At 41.0% G+C, this 20852-nt stretch overlaps 1 protein-coding gene across 2 annotated transcripts in view; it reads left to right on the top strand.

The window, feature by feature from the left end:
- The window catches only part of Gmd (GDP-mannose 4,6 dehydratase), a 70528-nt gene that overhangs the window by 2916 nt on the left and 46760 nt on the right, over positions 1 to 20852 (top strand). For both annotated transcript variants that reach the window (XM_037427489.2, XM_075877349.1), the window contains exon 3: positions 20068 to 20200. In XM_037427489.2, the coding sequence (XP_037283386.1) occupies positions 20068 to 20200 (133 nt within the window). The remainder of the gene's footprint in view (positions 1 to 20067; positions 20201 to 20852) is intronic.

Below are 20852 nucleotides of genomic sequence, written 5' to 3' on the forward strand. Positions count from 1 at the left end.
TACATCAGTTAAGTAAGCATAAGCCTGTTCATAGGAACTTACTTGTTTATTATTGCATCATTTGTGCAATAATGATAAAAACACAAGGTCAGACAGCACAAATAACTCTGCTGAGATAGGAATAAAGTTAACTAAGCAAACTACAAAAAAGTACATTTTAATATTCAGCACATGCCAGACAGAAAATGCAGCGAGTGCCAATACATTGGCAAACTTCTTGCCGAAATCACAAGTGGCAACCTGGATAAATTATAATTGTTAATATCAATAAAATTATTTTTTGAGAAGCTTTGGAAGCATCCATTTTCTGGCTCAAGTGGAGTCAAATGCTTACTTACTCTGAGTGTTTTATTTGCAAAACAATAATAAAAACAAGTTTAAAACCTCACATCAACATTTCAATGTTGTTTTGAAATAAAAAAAAGAAAATGCCATATGTTAATTGTTTTTGCCAGAGAATTCTGGATATGAGAAGATTAAGGCTGTCATAAGATGTGTTGAAAATTTAAAAAATTACTTGCCACTGTAAACTGCTTGGGGAATGGGAAGTTCACGTAAATTGTTATTACAGGTATGTGAATTGCTTTATATATTTCTCACAGCAATAACACATGCAGCACAACATGCCATATTCAGATGTTTTTTTTTTTTTTTGGTCTTTCAGGATAAAAATATCTTTTCACTTAGGATAAATTTAGCAAATAATTGACAAGCCTGACAACTAAGTACATGCGTATTGCCACGTGTGTTTTATTTTGATAAAGTCGGGTTTCTCCCACAAAGACTCTAAGCAACACTCGGCGCAGCAGTTTTTCAGGAGCTCCGTGATAACTTGAGATCACACTGTTAAGTTTGTGGACAGGACGCGAATAGTCTAGTGCTTACGCAGCCACCAGCAATAACCCCCAGAATTTTCAATAGCACTTGTATAAAAGCAGATGCACTGTACTGCTTGTCAGAATATTGATGGCCAACGCACTGTTTAGCGCTATTAGGGCAGACTATGTATTGCTTGTAGTTTGGCTTTCCATACTTCTGGCAAAGTTTTGCTAAAATAAAAAGTTTGGTCTCAACCCCGCCGACTACTGCAGTCTTCAACGTCATGGCCACGTGACAATATTAGTTTTTATGTCTCTCCAAGAGGTGTTTACATCTATAAATCCAGAAAGTTGAAATTTCATTTTTTAGAAATGGGCAGATGTACAACTGCAAAATTATGAAGTCTACTACTGACAGCTACCTTTTTTGTTTTATTGTGAATTCGTTTGGTGAAGCAGAGCAGTACACAAGTGCCGCTATTGATGGAGACTATGTGACAAAGCCCATTGATCCTTAAAGCAGCTTCCATTTCAAGCTGTCTAGCATGGTGTACGAGTGAAGGTTTCTAAATGAATTTCTAAATGAGGCAATTGTTGCGGATGATTGCGACCGCGCGACAACAAGCAAGAGAACCAAAGAGAAAGAAAAATGGGAGGGCATGAGCGGTAAAAGTAAACATGGACGTTCTTGGTGTAGGGCTCTGGTCTTGAATACGCGACAGCAATGACGTGCTGGTCACAATGGCCTGCTTGTGGTCCCCCATTTTCTCAGATTAGCAATGAGATGTAAAGAGCTCTTATAATTGCACAGCAAAAGTCCTTGGGCACCATTATTATTAAAAAACTGGTGCATACCTAATGGTTTACGAATTCACACAAATAAAACATGGTTAATTATCTTCCATTTGAGGCATAATGCTCTTTCACCTACCCCGGCTATTACTATCAAGAGCCACAGATATCTTTGTTCCACTAAGTTCACATTCTTGGGAGTACTCCTAGATGCTCATCTAAAGTGCTATCATCAGATTTCACTTACAAGACAGAGAATAGCTCATGGAATCGGAACATTAATTAAAGAATGACCATGCTTCAACTTTGCTTAAGCTATACTACGCAATTATGCACAGTCATATTACCTACTGCATCACATCATGGGCAAACACATATCCATCTCATATCCTCCCACTTCGTCGCCAAAACCAAGCCATTCGCATCCCAACATTCAGTACTCTATTCACCAGCGTGCCCCCGCCTCTCCAGCAACATAGTGTACTAACAGTGTGTAATTTGTTCAAACATACACTGAGGATTCTTGTATTTAAGTGTTTTAATGCTTTCATAACAGCCAATGTCTTGCAAAAATTTCAATTGTTAAACGCTAATCCGACCAGGTTCACCTCTAACAACAGTTTTTTACTACCACATACATGCACTAACTAGGGCAAACACACTACCATATTTGCTGGCATACAACATTGGAATTCAATACCACTATGCACTAAACAATTGTCATTGAATACTTTTAAGTAGATTTGAAATGTCTGGTAAATCATTAATGAAGTCCCTTTTGTTCAATATTTTACCACCATCTTTTTCATAGCCATGTATAATTACTGAAGATTGTTTTATTACCATTTCAGCTGGAATTTACATTACAAATTTGCCTTGTCTCTATTTCTATCATAATAACTTGCCACTTTTTAGTTGTCATTTTTCTATAGTTATCGACATGTATATTTTTCACAGTAGCCTTGAGCCTTTAAAAAGCCTTGTGCTATGGGACCTCCTCCTGTATATACTAACACATATTCATTTACGTATTTTGCAACACAAACATTTTTGACCGAGTGACCTACATAGCCATAACACAGCAGACAAATTGACAGGACAGACCGAATGGCTTACCCTATGGAATTTTAATAGTTTAAAATATCACCAGCAAAAAGCATTTCAATTCAAGGATTATGAACGTGCTAGAAATTGAAGTCATTGCGCAGGGGAAAGTACACCCAGCCCTCGAAAAGTTGAGGTGGGTTCGACTTTGATTTCACCTCTGATGACAGACAGTACTGTGGTGTAACTGTGCTTGCAGATGACCTAACAGACCAGATTTTGGTTGTTTTAGGTTAAGTGAAGGCAAAAACATCCAGCCCTACAAACTGTATTTGCGATTTTTTTTTATTCAAAGTAAATATGAAGTCTCCGTAGGAGCAGGTTTGCTCTGGCAATTCATGGATTCATTTTACATTTTCAAATGTTACCAAAGGTTATGTTGCACAACAGTTTCTTGTCAAGCAGAATGAAAAGTTATGTGCATTAAACGCCTTCAGAAAAAGTTCACAAAGGCGGATGCTGCCCTTATTGCAGTACTTGTCCACACTGAGCCGAGCAGCAGTACGCGGCAGCATCCCAGCTCCGGTCACTGATCCACATTGCTTCAGGGGCCAGCTTAGAAGTAGCAGAGGATAAAACAAAATGGTTTCAAATTTTGAGTTCAGCAACCTGCTGTCTAGCGACATTTATAGTTCTTTTTTAGGACAGTTGCATGCGAAGAAGTCTGCACATTTAGGTGTGTCAAGATCACAGAGCAAGTCGCGGAGATGGCATAGCATCGAGTACAAAACAGACAGCTGCACAAGTGGCTAAATCAAAGACTGAACCCAAGGAATGGAAGCAGAGAGAGGTTTGCATTGTTAAAAAAATTATGTGGCATAATCCCATATTTAGTCTACTAGACTGCTTTACCATTCAAGCTGAATCACAATAGTGAATAGGAGCGATTCTCTAATAGCGAGATGCAAAACTGTTAAGTAGTTTCTAACTTTGTGTGGTTGGTTGCCGCAGCTACACATTTAACAAAGCGAGAATGAATTGCACGACAACAAAGAAAGAAGCACCGGCCATCTTAAAGGCACCCAGAAGCTTCCACGAAAGACTGTGGTGCAGTATCTGTATTGGGGATCCCACTAGCTGATGTGTAAAACGGTAAATGTTGGCAAGATTTGAGAAGAAACAGAAGCTTGAAAACTGACAAAAGCAGGATTGATCACAGTGCCATCCATAAGAATTTAAAAATATTTAATCTCTATCATAACTGCTGTCATTTGAGTGGTCATGACGGCATCCAGTGGACATACATGAAGCTAACCAAGCAGTTCACATGATCTGGCATAAAAGAAGAAACAACAAGATAATCATATCATGAGTGCCAGATTAATAAAGTAAAGTTTAGGCAGCTGACTCAACATATGGTACAATCACAACACTTTTCTGCACTGTTGGAGGTCACTCACATGGACTTAGGAGAATTTTGTTAAAGAAATCCAAAGGTTATGGCTTGTAAAAGGATGGTGGCAGCAAAAGCAGAAAAGGCCATACCAACAGTCTGATTTCCTCTCTAAGCTAAAAGATGTCTAACAAAAAGTCAGTATTAGTGAGACAGTGAACCAGATTCACAGTCATCAACCCAATAAACGGGCAAACCAACAGCAAATTGCGCCCAGGTTTACTGCTCCATGTCATTCAGCAGTTAATGGGCTAGTGAAGCCAGCTAATTAAGACATATTGTAATACTGAAGCATGTGTCCAGACCTTCCAGAAGAATGGAAGAGCTGCCTTTAAATGATGTAGCTCATCGTGCACAACCCTAAAAAGCATCTCTTGGGTGCACACTTCTTATGCATTTTTACATACTGTAGCCTCAATGAAGCTATTGCAGGTGTGGCGGGGAAAAAAACAAGAACAAAAATAAACATTCATGAACGGACTTTTGACTGCTCCTGCAAAGCAACATATTTACCAGCCAACGTGGCTGTGAGTTGAAATGATCAGCCTGACAGAAGAGAGAACTAAAGAGGGTGAAGCTAAGTGCAGAAAGAGAGTGAAAAGGAACTTTGACAAAAAACAGAATACAGTTGTACCAAGAATTGAGGTTCGGGACTGGGTGCTAGCGATGAAAGAATTGCGAAACTCGGCAGCGAGTCACTGAGGGCCATTCTCTTTTGTCAAAATGGCAAGCCAGCAGGGACATTTAAAGATTGCCCGATACGTTAGCCTCAATAGCTCCTTCAAATTGGCCTCCACAGCCAACATTCTAAAGGAGTACGACAGCACTTTTCAAAGGTGAGTTTACCCTGCGATGCGAATTTTATGGATACAAAGATCACTCTGAGCAAGTGAGAAGCAAACAAAATCGTGATAAGGTATATTATTTCTTATACTAAAGTCAGGTTTCCCGTGGCACATCAGGCAATTCTAGGGACTTTATGCTGCAATCTGGCTAGTTGTGATGGCATCAGGTACCAAAACGGCCACTCAGAGTCACAAAATCTATCAATGTGGGTTGGCTTGTGGGTTGGCAATGGAGCCACACTGTGTAGCAGCCAAGCGAGTTTCAGGATTTCTCGCACAAGCACATGACGAGGAGCTCATATTGTGTTATGATGTCAGGGCACTGTAGATATGGAAACTAGCTTTTAAAATGATACTGTTGTTACTTTTCTGGAGTGCACTCGCACTTCGCAGTACATTTTCTGGATCCTTGAAAGTTGGGCCTTTCATTTCATGCAATAAAATAAAAAAAAAATTTGCAGTTAGTACCCCTTTATCATCCGGGGAGGTTAGAAAACAAGTGCTGCGGAAGTGAAGCAAGCTTAAACAGTTGCAAAAGACAAATGATTTTTTGCATAGGCAACTAGGAGGACTGAGGTATTAAAGAAGTGAGAAATAATGACAAGAAGAGAATGTGTCTCTCTATTATGTGCAGTCTTTTTATATACCACCTGTTAGCAGCTTGTACGATTGGCCAAGGTTAGTCTGCATTGAAAGAAAAATGTGAACAAACTTTTGCAAGATCACCCAAATATCAGTATGTTTTTTTTTTTAAACAATGCATAACAAATATGTGTCAATAGCATAGCATTGTGTTATTTTGTTAGTTATACCTTTGAGTATAATTATGGTAATAATGTTAGTATAATCTGTACAAATCAAACATTACCTGTCAACCTGAGGTGTAATGATGTTTTCTTCTTTTTTTTCATGGAGCCAAAACTAGCAGTGTTCCAAAGGGCCCAAGGAATTTCTCAGCAAGGTGCTGCAAACAGATTATAAACTGTTCATAAACTGATCATTCACAGCCCTACAGCTAGTGTAGCACTCTTTGTCACGTGCACTCGGCACACAACCATAATTTATTTGCCTTATGCAAACATGCATTCTCTGTAAAAGGGAATGCCAAGGAGGGTGCATTTTTTAACACTACGCGCAACTTAGTTGCAGCTGGTTATTCTCTTCATTCACAGGACATTTGTCAATTAATTTACGTGTAAAGAATGCAAGCTCAAACTGCTAACGATTCCTGATTGCAGTTTTGATGTACACACTGCTCTCTTTCCCACACTAACTGCAGTGGTTTGCAACATGATGCTTACTCTGGGCACGCGATCGTAAAGATTCCCACATACCTTCCCCAAAATACATAGCAGCTCTGCGGTGAAGCCTCAAGTAAGGCGTGCATACTTTTTTTTATTATTTTATAGCTTTCGACAAACACTCAAAGCTGTGGGTTGCAGTTTATTTTCTTTTTGCTGTGGTTTAGTTTATTCCACTGAAGTCTATGCACACTAAATGCGCTGTGCAACAGTAGCAATAGTCGTCCTCGCGCTGGGTAGCCTAATAACCGAAGCTGTGCCTGCCCGAGCATCGTTTGCGAACTTGAGCGCTCCAACGGTCTCGTAAGCAAGCATTTTATGGCTCTGTTCGGAACTGCAAAAAAAAACATACCGAGACCAGCATCTCGACGTCTTCTTAATCTTTACTGGATACGATGGTCCACTTCTTAGTGTCTCCTGCAGTCGTTGAAAGCGGACCATCACTGCCGCAAGTGCAGCTTCGGTAGAGGCACGCTCACAGCGTTTCTCAGCACACTTGAAGTTTCCACGCGTCCCTCCGAATGTTCGGAAGGCATTTTTCTCGATCAAGATCGCCTCAGCAAACACAGCACGCGCGAAATCTTGCCTGGCAGCTGCCTGCAGCATCGTCATGGGCGTAGCCATGTTTGCTGACGATATCACTCACGAACCAATGAGCGCGCAGCTTCCGAGAGCCTTGTAAGGGCGCCTGGCGCAGTGCATTGTGGGTGGGTCTATCCGCTCGCTTTTGTAAACTTGCCCCCTGGCAGGATAACTGTAGCAGCACTGCTGCACCCATTTGGCAAGCACTGGTGGTGTATGTGTTTCTTCTTTTAAGACGATAGTCTTTCTTAGGGACCTTCGACACAAAAATTTTGGTCTGTCTGTCTGTGTGCATTTGTCTGTTTGTCCACTCTCAACAGCATCGGGTATTTGAAACGGCCAATAAACAATTGGCCGTTTGAAATGGCCGACCCCATCCGCAGCGCCCATCTATGTTACACAAGATTTAGCGTTCATACTTGTGCAATTGTCCATTAAAAAGCACTTATTAAGCATGTCTGGGGCACCATAACACGTATATATTCTGCATGTGCGCCTTTTACTAGAAAAGGCATACATAAGTAATTTTAAGGACCATGGCGCTTATCACGCTGCACTGACCATGAAACGCTTGCACGGAAAGGCGAGTGTTTCCAACGCTTTGCTAAAACGAGACGGTGATGGCACCTACCCATCGCCTTGCGTTCTACACCTTATTACCTCTGAGACGGGCGCGCACACCCGTCTCAGAGCCACGCGCTTTGTTTTTGAAAAAACTGCTAGATGGCGCTCATGTCTCACGTGTGACGTGAGTTGATGTGCTCATTCGCCTCCGGTGCAAGCTCGAGGCACTTGAGCTTGCAGGGGAGGCAGTGCCTCCAGAATACCGTTCACCGATTTTCTTGAGCAGAACATCAAATAAATGTTTTGTTCACTCTCTCCACACACGACTATCGTCTTTCGACGCCATTCGCAGATTAAATGCAGATACGAGGCCAATTTTTTCTTTGCAGTACTGATGTGTGAAGAGAAATCACAACTGATAAGAGACAGTTGTCTTCACACACAAATGTGTCTCTCTCTCTCAATATATATAATGTGGGTGATTCCACGCAAGATCAAACAAAACATGGCTGGTCAATCTCTTAAATTTTTCAAAATTTTATATATTGTTGCTTGATCAGTGGAAAGAAGAGCTCCACAATTGGTCTTGCTGGAAAAAATTTTTCGAAGCACACTAAATCAATGACGAAGAGGTGGAGTGCCACGCTTACCTGCTCTGCTGGTTTTTTTTTTTCTTTCGAATTTGGCCATGAATAACAGAAAATATGTTAAACTGCTTACCTCAGATTTGTTTAGCTAAATATGGCTGTACAGACTTTTTAAATGAAAATTCTCAAATTCGACCTAAACATATTATTGCCTAGTTTGCAGGGCTTTATTTTAAAAAGGGCCTATGACAGAGCAGTAAAATATCCGAATCCTTTCTCAGCATGCTTATTTATAAAACTGCCAAAACCTATATTAATAACTTTTCAATAAAAATATATAATCGGGCTAATGCAAGAGAAATTTCTGACGATGAATAAAAAAAAAAACATCTGACATTTTTATATTTTCCCCACTAATTCTCCTACACATCAGCTCTCACAATCAATAAAACATATTGCATAATATGGTTTCACTTGCAGTTATGGCCTGTCAAAAAATGCCCTTGTACAAGGATAGGCAATGGTAGACCTGATTTTTTGCCCACTAAGTATTAAAGGCAGGCCTATACTTCAGTTTCTTAAATGGCAAGCAGCACTGATATAGCTGTCGACTGTACTGGACGCCAATTTCGAAATGGTTTGGTGACTAGAGTGGCCATGAGTATGGGATTAATGAGCAAGCAAGCGCACACAGTTCGGCGTGTTCCAAGGTAAAGAGGGCTCGTTTTTGGGTCCTCAGACGCATAGTTTACGATACAAATGGAGGTAACTTCTACGCATGGGCATTGGAGCATAGCTATTTTATCAGCACTTTGCTCGCATAGCAGCCATGCGCTGTTAACATTGCAGACGTAGTAGACATTGTTTGTGCTTTTTGTGTGTTTGAAGTAAACACGAACAAAAGCACGTGTACAATATGTACTTGTATATGTAAATAAACAAAAGCGTGCCGAGGTGACTGTTCTAGCGTCGCCTCCTTTATTTCTTTCAATGCCAGTGCAAGCGCATGCTTCTTAATGGGAGCCGTCGATCTGCCATAGTTTAGGGAGTGGTCGTTATGTGACCCTACATGATGGGTAGCATTAAAGCTCCAACTTTTTAGGGCTTCAGGTAGCGTTGCTTGCGTCACACCTTCTTCCGAGCACTTTCCCCGGTAGATGCGATAGACGAGTTTCCTACTCCAATATCATATGTCTGTCAGATTTGTTCCTGCGCCCTGCTTCTTTGTAGCTCAAAGAAATGCTGCCGTCCCCTCGTCACAGAGCAGCGCATGCTGAAGCATTGCAGTGACTCTTGCCCACTCGTTGCCTGCATAGCACCATGAACGGCAAGACGCTATCTCGAACACCGTATCTTTCACAGAGCTTGTGCAACTACTATTGTGAACATGAGTAATGCGAGACGCTGCCCCATGCATCCGTATGAGGCACTGCACGAGATGCTCTCTCCCCCATGACTGCAAAGCATACGGGAAGGCTAGGCGATAGGAGAGAGCAGGAAAAAGCTAGAGGAGAGGGTGGTGAACAGCTGGATCGGGCACATCTGGCTGGCATTGATAAAATAGAAAAAGCATTGGATCTAGCTTGGGCACGGCAGGATTCCAATGCATGTGCTTGACGCGTAAACATAGGCAATCGGCAAAGGTTACAAATTCCCTGTTTGTAGCTCATGTTCCCCAACTGCATTTGGTGCCCGCACAAGAAACACTTCGAGGCATCAACGTGGAAGTTGAAGTTTTACTGCGTTCTCTCGATGGGGAGCATCTGAAAACTCTTGGCAGGAAGCTGCGACGGCTCGCTTCCCGCATGTAGGCGACAGTCACTTTAGCTAGAGAAACTGCACTGCACAAATTGATTGATCTGAGTGAAAACCATAAAGGTGGTGCTCGAGAAGCCAAATAAAATGGGAGCAAATGCCAAACCACAAACAACCGGGTGCGCCCGCCCATCTCAGATGGCGGCAGCAGACGATTTGTACTGGCCATGCGCAGAATCCGCTGCTCACACTTCATCTGACTCGGACAGTGCTCGCACTTTGCTCTGCTGCTGTGCGTTTCATGGCAGCATGTTTAGCTGAAAATTTTTGCAGAGTTACTCACTTATACGTCACAGCTTGATGCCTCAGTGTCTCAATGAATCCCACGTGCACAACACTAATCATTCACTACAGTGTTTATCATTGCTAATTTGCTGTGGCAAGACATAATTGCTCAACACAATATTATGCCAAATTGAAAGTCCGTACACACGATAACAAATTTTATACAATCTCCAGACCCACATGTTGTGCTGAGTCTTGCACAAAGGCCTTATTCGACGGGCCCTCTTCACACCAGAACATGGACCGTGTGCGCTTGCTTGCTCGGTAATCCCGCACTCATAGCTGCTCCCGTGACCAAACCAGTTTGAAGTTTGCGTCCTCAGTGACATCTATTTCAGTGCTGCTTGCCTTTTAAGAAACTGAAGTATAGGCCATACTTAGTGGGCAGGAACTTCAATCTACAATTGCCTATCCTTGTGCAAAGGCATTTTTTGATGGGCCCGTAACTGGAAGTGAAACCAAACTATGTGACATGTTTTTATAATTGTGAAAGCAGATGTGGAGGAGAATAAGTGGGAAAAGTTTTAAAAAATATCAAAAATGTTTTTTTTTTATTCATCAGAAGGTTCTCTTGCATGCTCTTTTATTGAATTTAGTGTGAATATATCTTTTTATTGAAAAGTGTTATTAATAATATAAGCTTTGGTAACTTTATGAATAAGCATGCTGAGAAAGTAACGCGGAATTTTTACCACTCTGTCATAGGTCCTTTTTCTAATGAAGGCCGGCAAACTAGGCAAAAAGATTTTTTAAATCAAATTTGAAAATTTTTATTAAAAAGTTACTTTATGCAGAGAATCGAAATATAATGGAACGTAAGCGCAAGTACACCTATATATAGCTAAACAAATTTGAGCTGCATAACTTCAACATATTCTCTGAAATGCATCGCCAAATTTGAAAAACAGCAGAGCAGGCAAGTGTGGCACTCCACCTCTTCATTATTGATTTACTGTGCTTCGAAAATATTTTACAGCAAAACCAATTACGGATTTCTTCTTTCCACTCATCAGGCAACAATATATAAAGTTTTGAAAGAAATTTAAGTGGTCGACCAGCCATGCTTTTTCTATATGATGTGGAATCACCCATATATGTCACCCTCTTATGAGGGCTTCTCCCCTCTAATGATGGGAGACTTAAAGCCCAGCATTAAAAGAAACTGGGTGCAGCACCATGTTGGTACAGTGGCTAAGGATGAGGTAGCCGTTAGCGAGTAGTAGGAGAGTCTCGGCACATCATAACTTTGTGTCAGCACTGTACTCATCACAGCCCTGTTGAATGACAGCAGTGTTTTTTTATACATGACAAGATACAAAAAATAACAAAGAAAAATTATTCCACTTTACTGATAATACTTTCTTAGACGTGTCCATCTTCTGTGCAACATTCACCAAATAACAGTACGGATGTGTGGGTGTTTCTTTTGCTTTTTGTTGTAGGACCACCAGGACACGAAAGAAAACTAGAACTAGGTGACACGCTAAGCCCAAGGAGCAGATAGTTTAAAGTGAAAGCATTTAAGTTTTAGTTGCCATCACAATCTGACTACTTTCAAAGCCAAAAAACAGCTAGCAGATGGCACACAAGCAGTACAGTGATGCGATATGCACAAAGGGAAGCTACCCTTTTCATCTATGTGTGCAACTTCCGTGATGTCGCATAATGGTGCTAATAGTACAGAAAAACACACGTGCTGATATGTTCACTCTCAAAAAGAATGTAACTGTAGATTTATTCTCAAGCAGTGGGCATTATTTTTCTGCAGCAATTAGGAAACAAATCGGAATACAAAGCACATTTTTCTGGCCAATTAAACTTTTCGTGCAAGTGGAGGTTGGCTTTAGAATTATGTGGTGAGCTTACCTTTTATAGAGATTCATCATTAAAGATGCTACTCTTTCTCATTTTGTTGTGACAGTATCTGTCTTGAGGTTTCCATTATACAAGCTGTGATGCTGAAGTTTTAGTATGCCAGAAAGCAGTGCCTTGATGCGCATAAGCAAAGCATTTTGTTTTCTTACCTTGTCCTGATTGGCAGAGTTCCAACATAAAACTACTAGTGTACTATACAGGGTGCCTTAGAAAACTGTATCCAGAGTTTAGAAATATGGCAAATCCACCAAATGCAAGTTGCCAACTATTACATAGGGCAAGTCTCACAACTTTGTGTGTGCTGCCTGATGGCAGAAATTATCAACATTTGAGCAATGAAGCTGGGTGAAAAATGCAGACGAGAAAGCTGTAGATTGTTGTGTGAAATGTCGTATGGAACACTTATCAATTTCATCTCTAATAATAGTGTTTTTTTTTGCTTAGTAAATATGCCTGTGAAACACAAAATATGCAATATGACATGCCCGCCTGGGCCCCATGATTAAAGTGCTCCAAACATTTCGCAAGGAAAGACCATATCGTTTAGCCAAATGTGCTGCTGCTTAAAAGGGGACAAGGCAGCAATGATGATGATGGCTATGTGATGCACATTTTGCTGGCAGCAGCCAAAGTGCTCTGCGTCTGTTTATCACTTTCATAAACCACCACACTGGAAGCTTATTTCTTGTACGCAGAACATTACGGAGCACTGGAGTCATGGCACACGGGTGGGCTTATTACATGGTATTTTTTGTATTTTGTGGGCATCTATAGTAAGCAGTACAAGACTAATAGAAATTTTCAATTATTAATTATTTAGTGATTGAGATGAAAATTGCTGAGTTCTGTATGTTTTTGTACAGATTTTGAACGGGCAATTATTTTTTTAGTGCAATCTATAGTTTTTAAAATGTCACGAAAATTCATGTGCTTATTGGGAGCTATAGTTTGCCTACGCTAAGGGTTGCAGAGTAAATAAGCACTTCAGGAGTGCCGAATGCAAGAAAACAAGTAAAGATCTTTTAAATAGACTTAAGAAAGTCTGTGGTATGCTGAACATTTGCAAATGAGTCCACGTCAAACTGGAGTTTGTCCAAATCTTTTAACATACCACAATTTACATTCGAATGGGCTTAGAACATTCATTGTTTTTTTGCGTTGCCTACTCACTCTAGGTCATTCTAATGTGCTTATTTACTTTGTAACTCTATTTTGGCAAACTATGGCTCTCCAAACGCCACCTGTAATTTAAAAACTAGATATTGTACTAGGAAAATAATTGCATATTTGAAATCTACACACTAATATACATATATGGCGAGTTTCAATTAAATCTGAAAGAATAAAAAAGTTTTCAAGCACAATTTTCCTTCTTAATGGACATGAAGTTTGAAACTATTCAATTGGAAATTTTGTGAGCCATTTTACAGCTTTTTCAATGGGATTTTTTCCCAGCTTTGTTGTTTCGAAAGTTGGTAAATTAATTTTGCCTAACTAAGCAAAGCACAAAAACAGTGTCTCGTTCGACCCAATATTCACCAACTTGAATTTGGGCAGGTCATCATAGTGTGTCGGCATATTTTTAAATTATGGCTTGAGTTAGGTGGGGCAGCCTGTATAGTAGGAATGCTAGGAGTGGTAGGTAAAGATTGTTGGGTCATTATATATCAGTTTGGCCTGGCAATTTTTCGACTATCTCTAGTCTTGCTGAATTGCTAGTATATGTTAATGTGAGTTGTCATTGGGGTACGAGCATGTGGAAGACAGGGGGATTAGCAACCTCTCCCTGGAATATCATATTTTCCTATGCAGTAGCAATGAACTGCACTGCTTGATTAGCCTGTCGGGTCATATGTATGTGTGTGAAATGACCTTCTGGATTGTTACCCATGCAAGGGGGTTTATTAGCGACGCCAGGTAATAGGCAGACAGCCGGTACGGAAACAAATGCTCGGGCAGTCCAGCGTCTACAGCTCGTGCTCCCGCGCGCGCTTCGCACTTAGCGATGGTCCCACTAGTCATTGCCTTGCGAATTCCCCACTACAATGCCCCGGCGACGAAGACGAGCCATCCTGGCGACTCAAGGTGATGAGAGAACAGGAGGGTCGTAACAGGGCTTGAGGCGACTGACGTGGACCGTCTCACGACCAAGGCGGCGCTTGTCCGTGGACGGCTTGAATGGTTCAATCACATAGGTGACAGAAGAAGGGTGCTGTATGACGCGGTAAGGGCCCGTATACTTCGGTGCAAACTTGGGAGTCAGTCCAGGAGAGTGGAAAGGCAGTCGGAGCCACACGAGAGAACCAACGGGGAAGGTATTCTGAACAAGATCTTAGTCGTGGCGATCTTTTTGGAGGGCTTGGTTATCGGCTGTGAAGGACCGTGCAAGTTGACGACACTCTTCGGCATGTTCGGCCATTTCAGAAACTGGGCTGAACTCGGAGGCATCAGGATTGTATGGCAGAATTGTGTCGAGTGTGTTGCATGGGTCACGACCATATAAAAGAAAAAATGGAGAAAAGCCTGTTGTTGATTGAATCGCCGTATTGTAGGCGTACGTCACGAAAGGAAGAACAATGTCCCAGTTGGAGTGGTCGGAATCAATATACATAGCGAGCATGTCTCCGAGGGTTCTGTTGAAACGTTCCGTTAGGCCGTTGGTCTGAGGGTGGTAGGCTGTTGATGTGCGGTGTACCGTACGGCATGAATGTAGGAGCTGCTGAAGAACTTCGGACAAAAATACGCGTCCTCTGTCACTCAGGAGCTCCCGTGGTGCACCATGACGAAGAACAAACCGGTGCAAGATGAAGGTTGCAACGTCACGAGCGCCAGCCGAAGGTAGCGCTGCCGTTTCGGCGTACCTTGTCAGATGGTCGGCAGCCACAATCACCCATCGATTGCCACCAACAGAGCACGGTAGCGGGCCGTATAGGTCAATCCCAACACGGTCAAATGGGCGTGCAGGACATGGCAAAGGCTGCACTTGGCCGGGTGAATGAGGGAATGTCTTGCGCTGCTGACACTGGGAACATGAGCGAATGTGTTTGCGTACAAACGTGTACATACCCCGCCAGTAGTAACGTTGGCGGATCCGCTCATACGTCTTTAGCGCTCCGGCGTGTGCGTGTTGCAGTTCAGCATGAAAATATTTGCAGATATCAGACCGCATATGGCTGGGTATGACTAGCAGCCATTTACGACCCGCCACTTGATAGTTGCGACGGTATAACAGGCCATCCCGTATGGCGAAATGCGTTGCTTGGCGGCGAAGAGCACGCGGGTAACCGGAAGTTGATGCGTCAGAAAGCATATTCAATAACGAGGCGATCCAAGGGTCCTTCCGCTGTTGGGATGTTTTACAGATGCCTCTAAGTCTAACTCCTCTGTGTCCTACGCTGCTGTTGGCCCTTCCTTTTCGGATGCTGGCCCTCTACATCCAGACACAAGTATCTTCACGGCGGAAGCTTACGCGATACTTGTGGCAGCTAAACACATCAAACAATTACAAATACAAAAAGCAGTAATTTATACAGACTCCCTTAGTGTGGTAACGGCTCTGCACAGTCTTAAAAAACAAAAAAACCCTGTCCTCATCTCACTTTACTCTATTTTATGCACACTTTACACACTCAACCAACATGTTGTAGTGTGCTGGGTGCCAGGGCATCGTGAGATTCAAGGCAACGTGATGGCGGATCAGCTTGCTGCATCCGTCCACGAGGGCACCGCCACTACACCCATATTAATCCCGGCCCTTGATCTTAAGCCGTCTCTCAAACGAAACATCAGAGACTTCTGGCAGAGCAAGTGGAATACACACACACAAAACAAACTACACATTATTAAGCCACACCTTGGTCATTGGCTGCCAGTATCAAAATCGCGTTATACAGAGGTAATACTAACGAGACTGAGGATAGGACACACATACGCAACACACACACATCTTTTGTCTAGTGACGATCCACCATTGTGCGACAAATGTGGTGAAACATTAACAGTCCTTCACATACTAATCCAGTGTAAACATTTAGAAACTCTAAGAAAACAACATTTTCCATTACTCTACCGACAACATATACCTTCACACCCTGCAATGTTTGTCGGTAGGGAACCACTTTTTAGTCATAAATCATTGTTAGCGTTTTTAAAAGAAATTCACAGCTTTCATGTCATATACCCGGGCATCCCGTAGCATGACCTCTCCAGAGAGGTTTTTGCTGCGGTGGCTACACAAGAAAGCACATGCCTCACGGCCCTTGGACGCAAGGGTTTGAACGAGTGAGGCACTTGTGCTAATGCCATACATATCCACCATCGTCTTTTATTATCACCAACTTTTGTCATTTGTTCACACCACACACACCTTCCACGGCATGGTCATGATTTTATTATTTGTATGTTTTTACCCGCATTACTGCGAGGAATTTTATGGCCCTTATACAGCCACTTATCACAATCATTGTCCATATTTTTAGTAAGATGAACTGGCGCTCTTTGGCTGTGAATCGGCCCTTGCGCCATAAAACATCAAACATCATCATCATCTTTCACGGCATGGTCGTCATTTTATTACTTGTATGTTCTTACCCGCCTTATCGCGAGGAATTTTATGGCCCTTATACAGCCGCTTATCACAATCATTGTCCATATTTTTAGTAAAATGAAATGGCGCTCTTTGGCCAACAAATGGCCCTTGCGCCAAAAAACACCATATATCATCATCACCGCTGTTGGGATGGCATGTCTGTGACGCTGACGGCAGAGAGGGGAAGGTCCAACTTTTCACACACACAGTGAGTAATCTTGCGATTCATATCGTGGTAGTGAAAGCAAGGCTCAAATGCTACACTGTAAAAATCGGCCCTATTCTTTCTTACTCTATTTTTGACAATTGGTATGTGAATTTATAAAGTCCATATTGTCGATATCCATCCCGAAATACTAGGCTTGTACGAATAGTGAATTTGAGGTCCGAAGCAAATTCGAAGAGAATAGCGATTTCGGTTGATTAGTTTCTAATCAAATTCTGATAGTATATATCACATATTATAAAGCGAAATGGGCATATTTGTTATGACCTAACAAACCAGCACAGTATAATCTTTAAAAAAATTGAGAGAAGGCCTGTGCAAATGCCATTTTTTTTTTTGGGGGGGGGGGGGGGTAAGGAAGAATAAACAACTTTGAATAGTAGCAGGATTTGACTTCTTGTACAATACAAATGATAACCTGCAAATTACGTTAATTTTAAAACTTACTACACCTAAAGCATATAAGTCGGTATAACAAGCTTTTAAACTTCAACAATGGCGAATCAATGTGACCGTGTGGTGTTCATTTAACATTCAAGTAAGACTTCGCGGCAGTGTGGATTTTCCCTGCAAAGGTGCTTTCACAGCTTTGCAAACCTTCACCGCAGTGAAACCCCCTTTACATTGAGTTACATGCGAATGAATATACACCTATTCGTTCATTTCGAATACTTCAAAATTTTTAGCAATTTAAATTCGAGTAGAAGCAAATTCTAATACTGTAATATTTGTTGAAATATTCAAAATATTTGATTATATGCACAAGTCTAGAAATAACCTGTGTTCTGCACATATTATAAAGCGAAATGGGCATATTTGTTATGACCTAACAAACAAGCACAGTATAATCTTTAAAAAAATTGAGAGAAGGCCTGTGCAAATGCCATTTTTTTTTGGGGGGGGGGGGGGTAAGGAAGAATAAACAACTTTAAATAGTAGCAGGATTTGACTTCTTGTACAATACAAATGATAACCTGCAAATTACGTTAATTTTAAAACTTACTACACCTAAAGCATATAAGTCGGTATAACAAGCTTTTAAACTTCAACAATGGCGAATCAATGTGACCGTGTGGTGTTCATTTAACATTCAAGTAAGACTTCGCGGCAGTGTGGATTTTCCCTGCAAAGGTGCTTTCACAGCTTTGCAAACCTTCACCGCAGTGAAACCCCCTTTACATTGAGTTACATGCGAATGAATATACACCTATTCGTTCATTTTGAATACTTCAAAATTTTTAGCAATTTAAATTCGAGTAGAAGCAAATTCTAATACTGTAATATTTGTTGAAATATTCAAAATATTTGATTATATGCACAAGTCTAGAAATAACCTGTGTTCTGTTTTAGTTGTTTTGTGTGACCCAGTTTTACATCCACGCACAAAGCTTAAAGTGCCCTTGAGGCATAAAAAAATTTGCGAAAAGTACTGCCTCAGTGACTACTACTCAGGTTTACACATTCCAGCACAATTTTTTGCGGCATGACTGGAAATGGTTGGAAGACCACTGGGCCCATTTTTCTTTTTTTTTTTTTTACAATACATGATTGCTGGGGTGCAGGAGACGAAAGGCAACATTATGAGTCACCTGACGAGGCCTCTAGCACCACATCATACATTCTTCACACAGACCGACTGCATTGGCAAAAAAAAAAGAAACATCACAACACAAAAACATTGCGAAGAGCTAGTAGAGAGCTTATACATATTAAAAATTACAACAAGGCTTTGAAAATGAGTTAGATTACATACACATATCATTACAAAGCAAATAAACAAAAGAGATAGAGCAATAGTGGTGCGGACACCAGTGTTTCATATGAGAGCTGATATTTTGATATGGAATGACCCTGCTATATACAGACTGTCTGCATATACAGACAGCCTGTATATAGCTGTCTGCTATGCACGTACAGCTAAATACAGGCTGTCTGTGCATAGTAGGAATCAAGAATTCAAAGTAGTTCACCATTATTGAATTAAATAGTTCAACTGTGTACATTCTCATTGTTCTTATTTTCGTTTTGTTCGTATATGTCCCCCTTACTCTCTGCTCTAAGAAGAGCTTGTAAGGTCTGTTAAACCACTGACAAATGGTTTGTAGTTATTTGATGCTCGTTATGGTAATTTGTTTATATTAAGCTTAAGTTTAATAAAGGTCAATTATACAACATTTTGAATATTAACTGTAGGGTCAAGTGGATTTAATGATGTAGAAGGCCTTCCAAAACAACAGATCCAAACTTTTGTGGCAATCTAGATACTTCGTAGCGATTTTTTGTTTTTGCATTTGAAGCCTCCCCAAATACCAAACACAATCATATGTATACTATAAACTCGTATGCTGCAGTACTGCTGTGCTCTCAACCATGCTGTAGGAAAACAGGCATGTGCTCATACTGTCAACCTGCCGTTTATCAGAAACAACGGCTATTCCTTGCATTATGGGGCTGTGAAAACCATGAAGTCGATGTCTCGTGTCGTGGTGGCTACTCGGTATGGTGCGCACACCCGGCTTTTTCACTCAAAGCAGAGTTGATAGCGCTGGGTAGCGCAAGGGTGAAACTGCATGATTTTCCTATAATTGACTAATTGCCCTATTATAATTGGCTCAAATTATGGAATAATTGACATATTGGTGAGTATACAAATGTAGGACATGACGATAAAAAAATTTTCACTGAACTCATTTTAGAAGTTACATGTGCAAAGTGTTTGGTTTATAGCAATTATTAAAAAATTTTTGTGTAAATTTTATCAGGAGTTGGACTTCGTCTTCCAGGAGTAGTGTAAAAAGAATAAATATCTAATGACTTATCTGTGTTAGCCTGAAATAGGGACCTTTGTAGCTAGCATAAAAAGTGAGCATGCAAATGTAGTGCTGAGTTTTGAAATGGGAAATAGTGCTTTTTCTTGGCATCTATGACTCTCTTGAGCTGTGAGTCAGTCTCACAGTGCTGAGCAACTGAAGTTTAATAGTCGGCATACAAAGAGGCTGGCTATTCTTGCTCCACTACTGAGGGCTAGGTGATCTATAAGGTAACAGATAGATTTGACGTGCCTCGTAAAGGCCCACAGTTTTATTGTTCTACGTAATGCCTCAGCTTGGTGTCCCTAGCACTCAACATTAATTCTAAAAGCATGGGCCAAGTATTTCATTTCAGTTATCTATTGTAAGGCTGATCATATCCGATCCGGCAATGTTTATAATAAGCTGCATTTATTATTGAAGCTCAAGTTAGAGATGATTTGATTAACATTTTTCATGTATTGTACATTGTTTTCTGAAAGGATGGATCTTACCTTGCGGAGTTTCTTCTGGGAAAAGGCTACGAAGTTCATGGAATAATTCGTAGGTCCAGCTCGTTCAACACTGGTCGAATTGAGCATCTCTACAAGGACCCGAAAACCCATCAACAAGGATGTAAGTACCGTTAGTGTAAGGCACATTCTAGTTTACGGATATACTTGTAGACCTCTGCCAGTTTGGAGGTTCGCTTTTGACTCCAAGTAATATTTCACTTGGGAAGTGTTGTACACCATGCGTATAATTTTTATCATTTTTCCTTTCTGTTGTATTGTTGTTGTTTTTTTCTTTTTTTTGCATATAGTAATTTTTCTAAGTAACTGCCTCAAGTGTGTACCTAATATATAGCGTGCCACACTTTGTAGAGGAATATGTCAGTGCTAGCATTATTTCTTTTATGCTTAAAACATTACTTGAAATAAAGAAAAGTTGTTTTGGCTTTGCTCGAGTACACCTAATGATTTACTTAATTAAAAATCACTTTGTGACGAGTGATTTACTTTAATAATCATCTGCTGTGATGGCGGACCTTCTTATCTTCCAAAACAAATGGAGATAAAAGGGGAAAATGGCTGTTCCCTCACTAGTGTAGCGTTAACCTATAGATGACACGCGCTTTGGCATAAGAGCCATATATGGCCATAGTGCTCAGGCAAATACTGATGGACTAATTAACAATGTATTGTAGGTGTAACACCACTGTAACGGGGCCTAAAAACTGTCTTTGTAGAGTGCTGTAATGAAGCCAAATTGGCATCTATGCAGTTCA

Source organism: Rhipicephalus microplus, chromosome X (genome assembly GCF_043290135.1).
Source record: "Rhipicephalus microplus isolate Deutch F79 chromosome X, USDA_Rmic, whole genome shotgun sequence".
Classification (NCBI taxonomy): domain Eukaryota; kingdom Metazoa; phylum Arthropoda; class Arachnida; order Ixodida; family Ixodidae; genus Rhipicephalus; species Rhipicephalus microplus.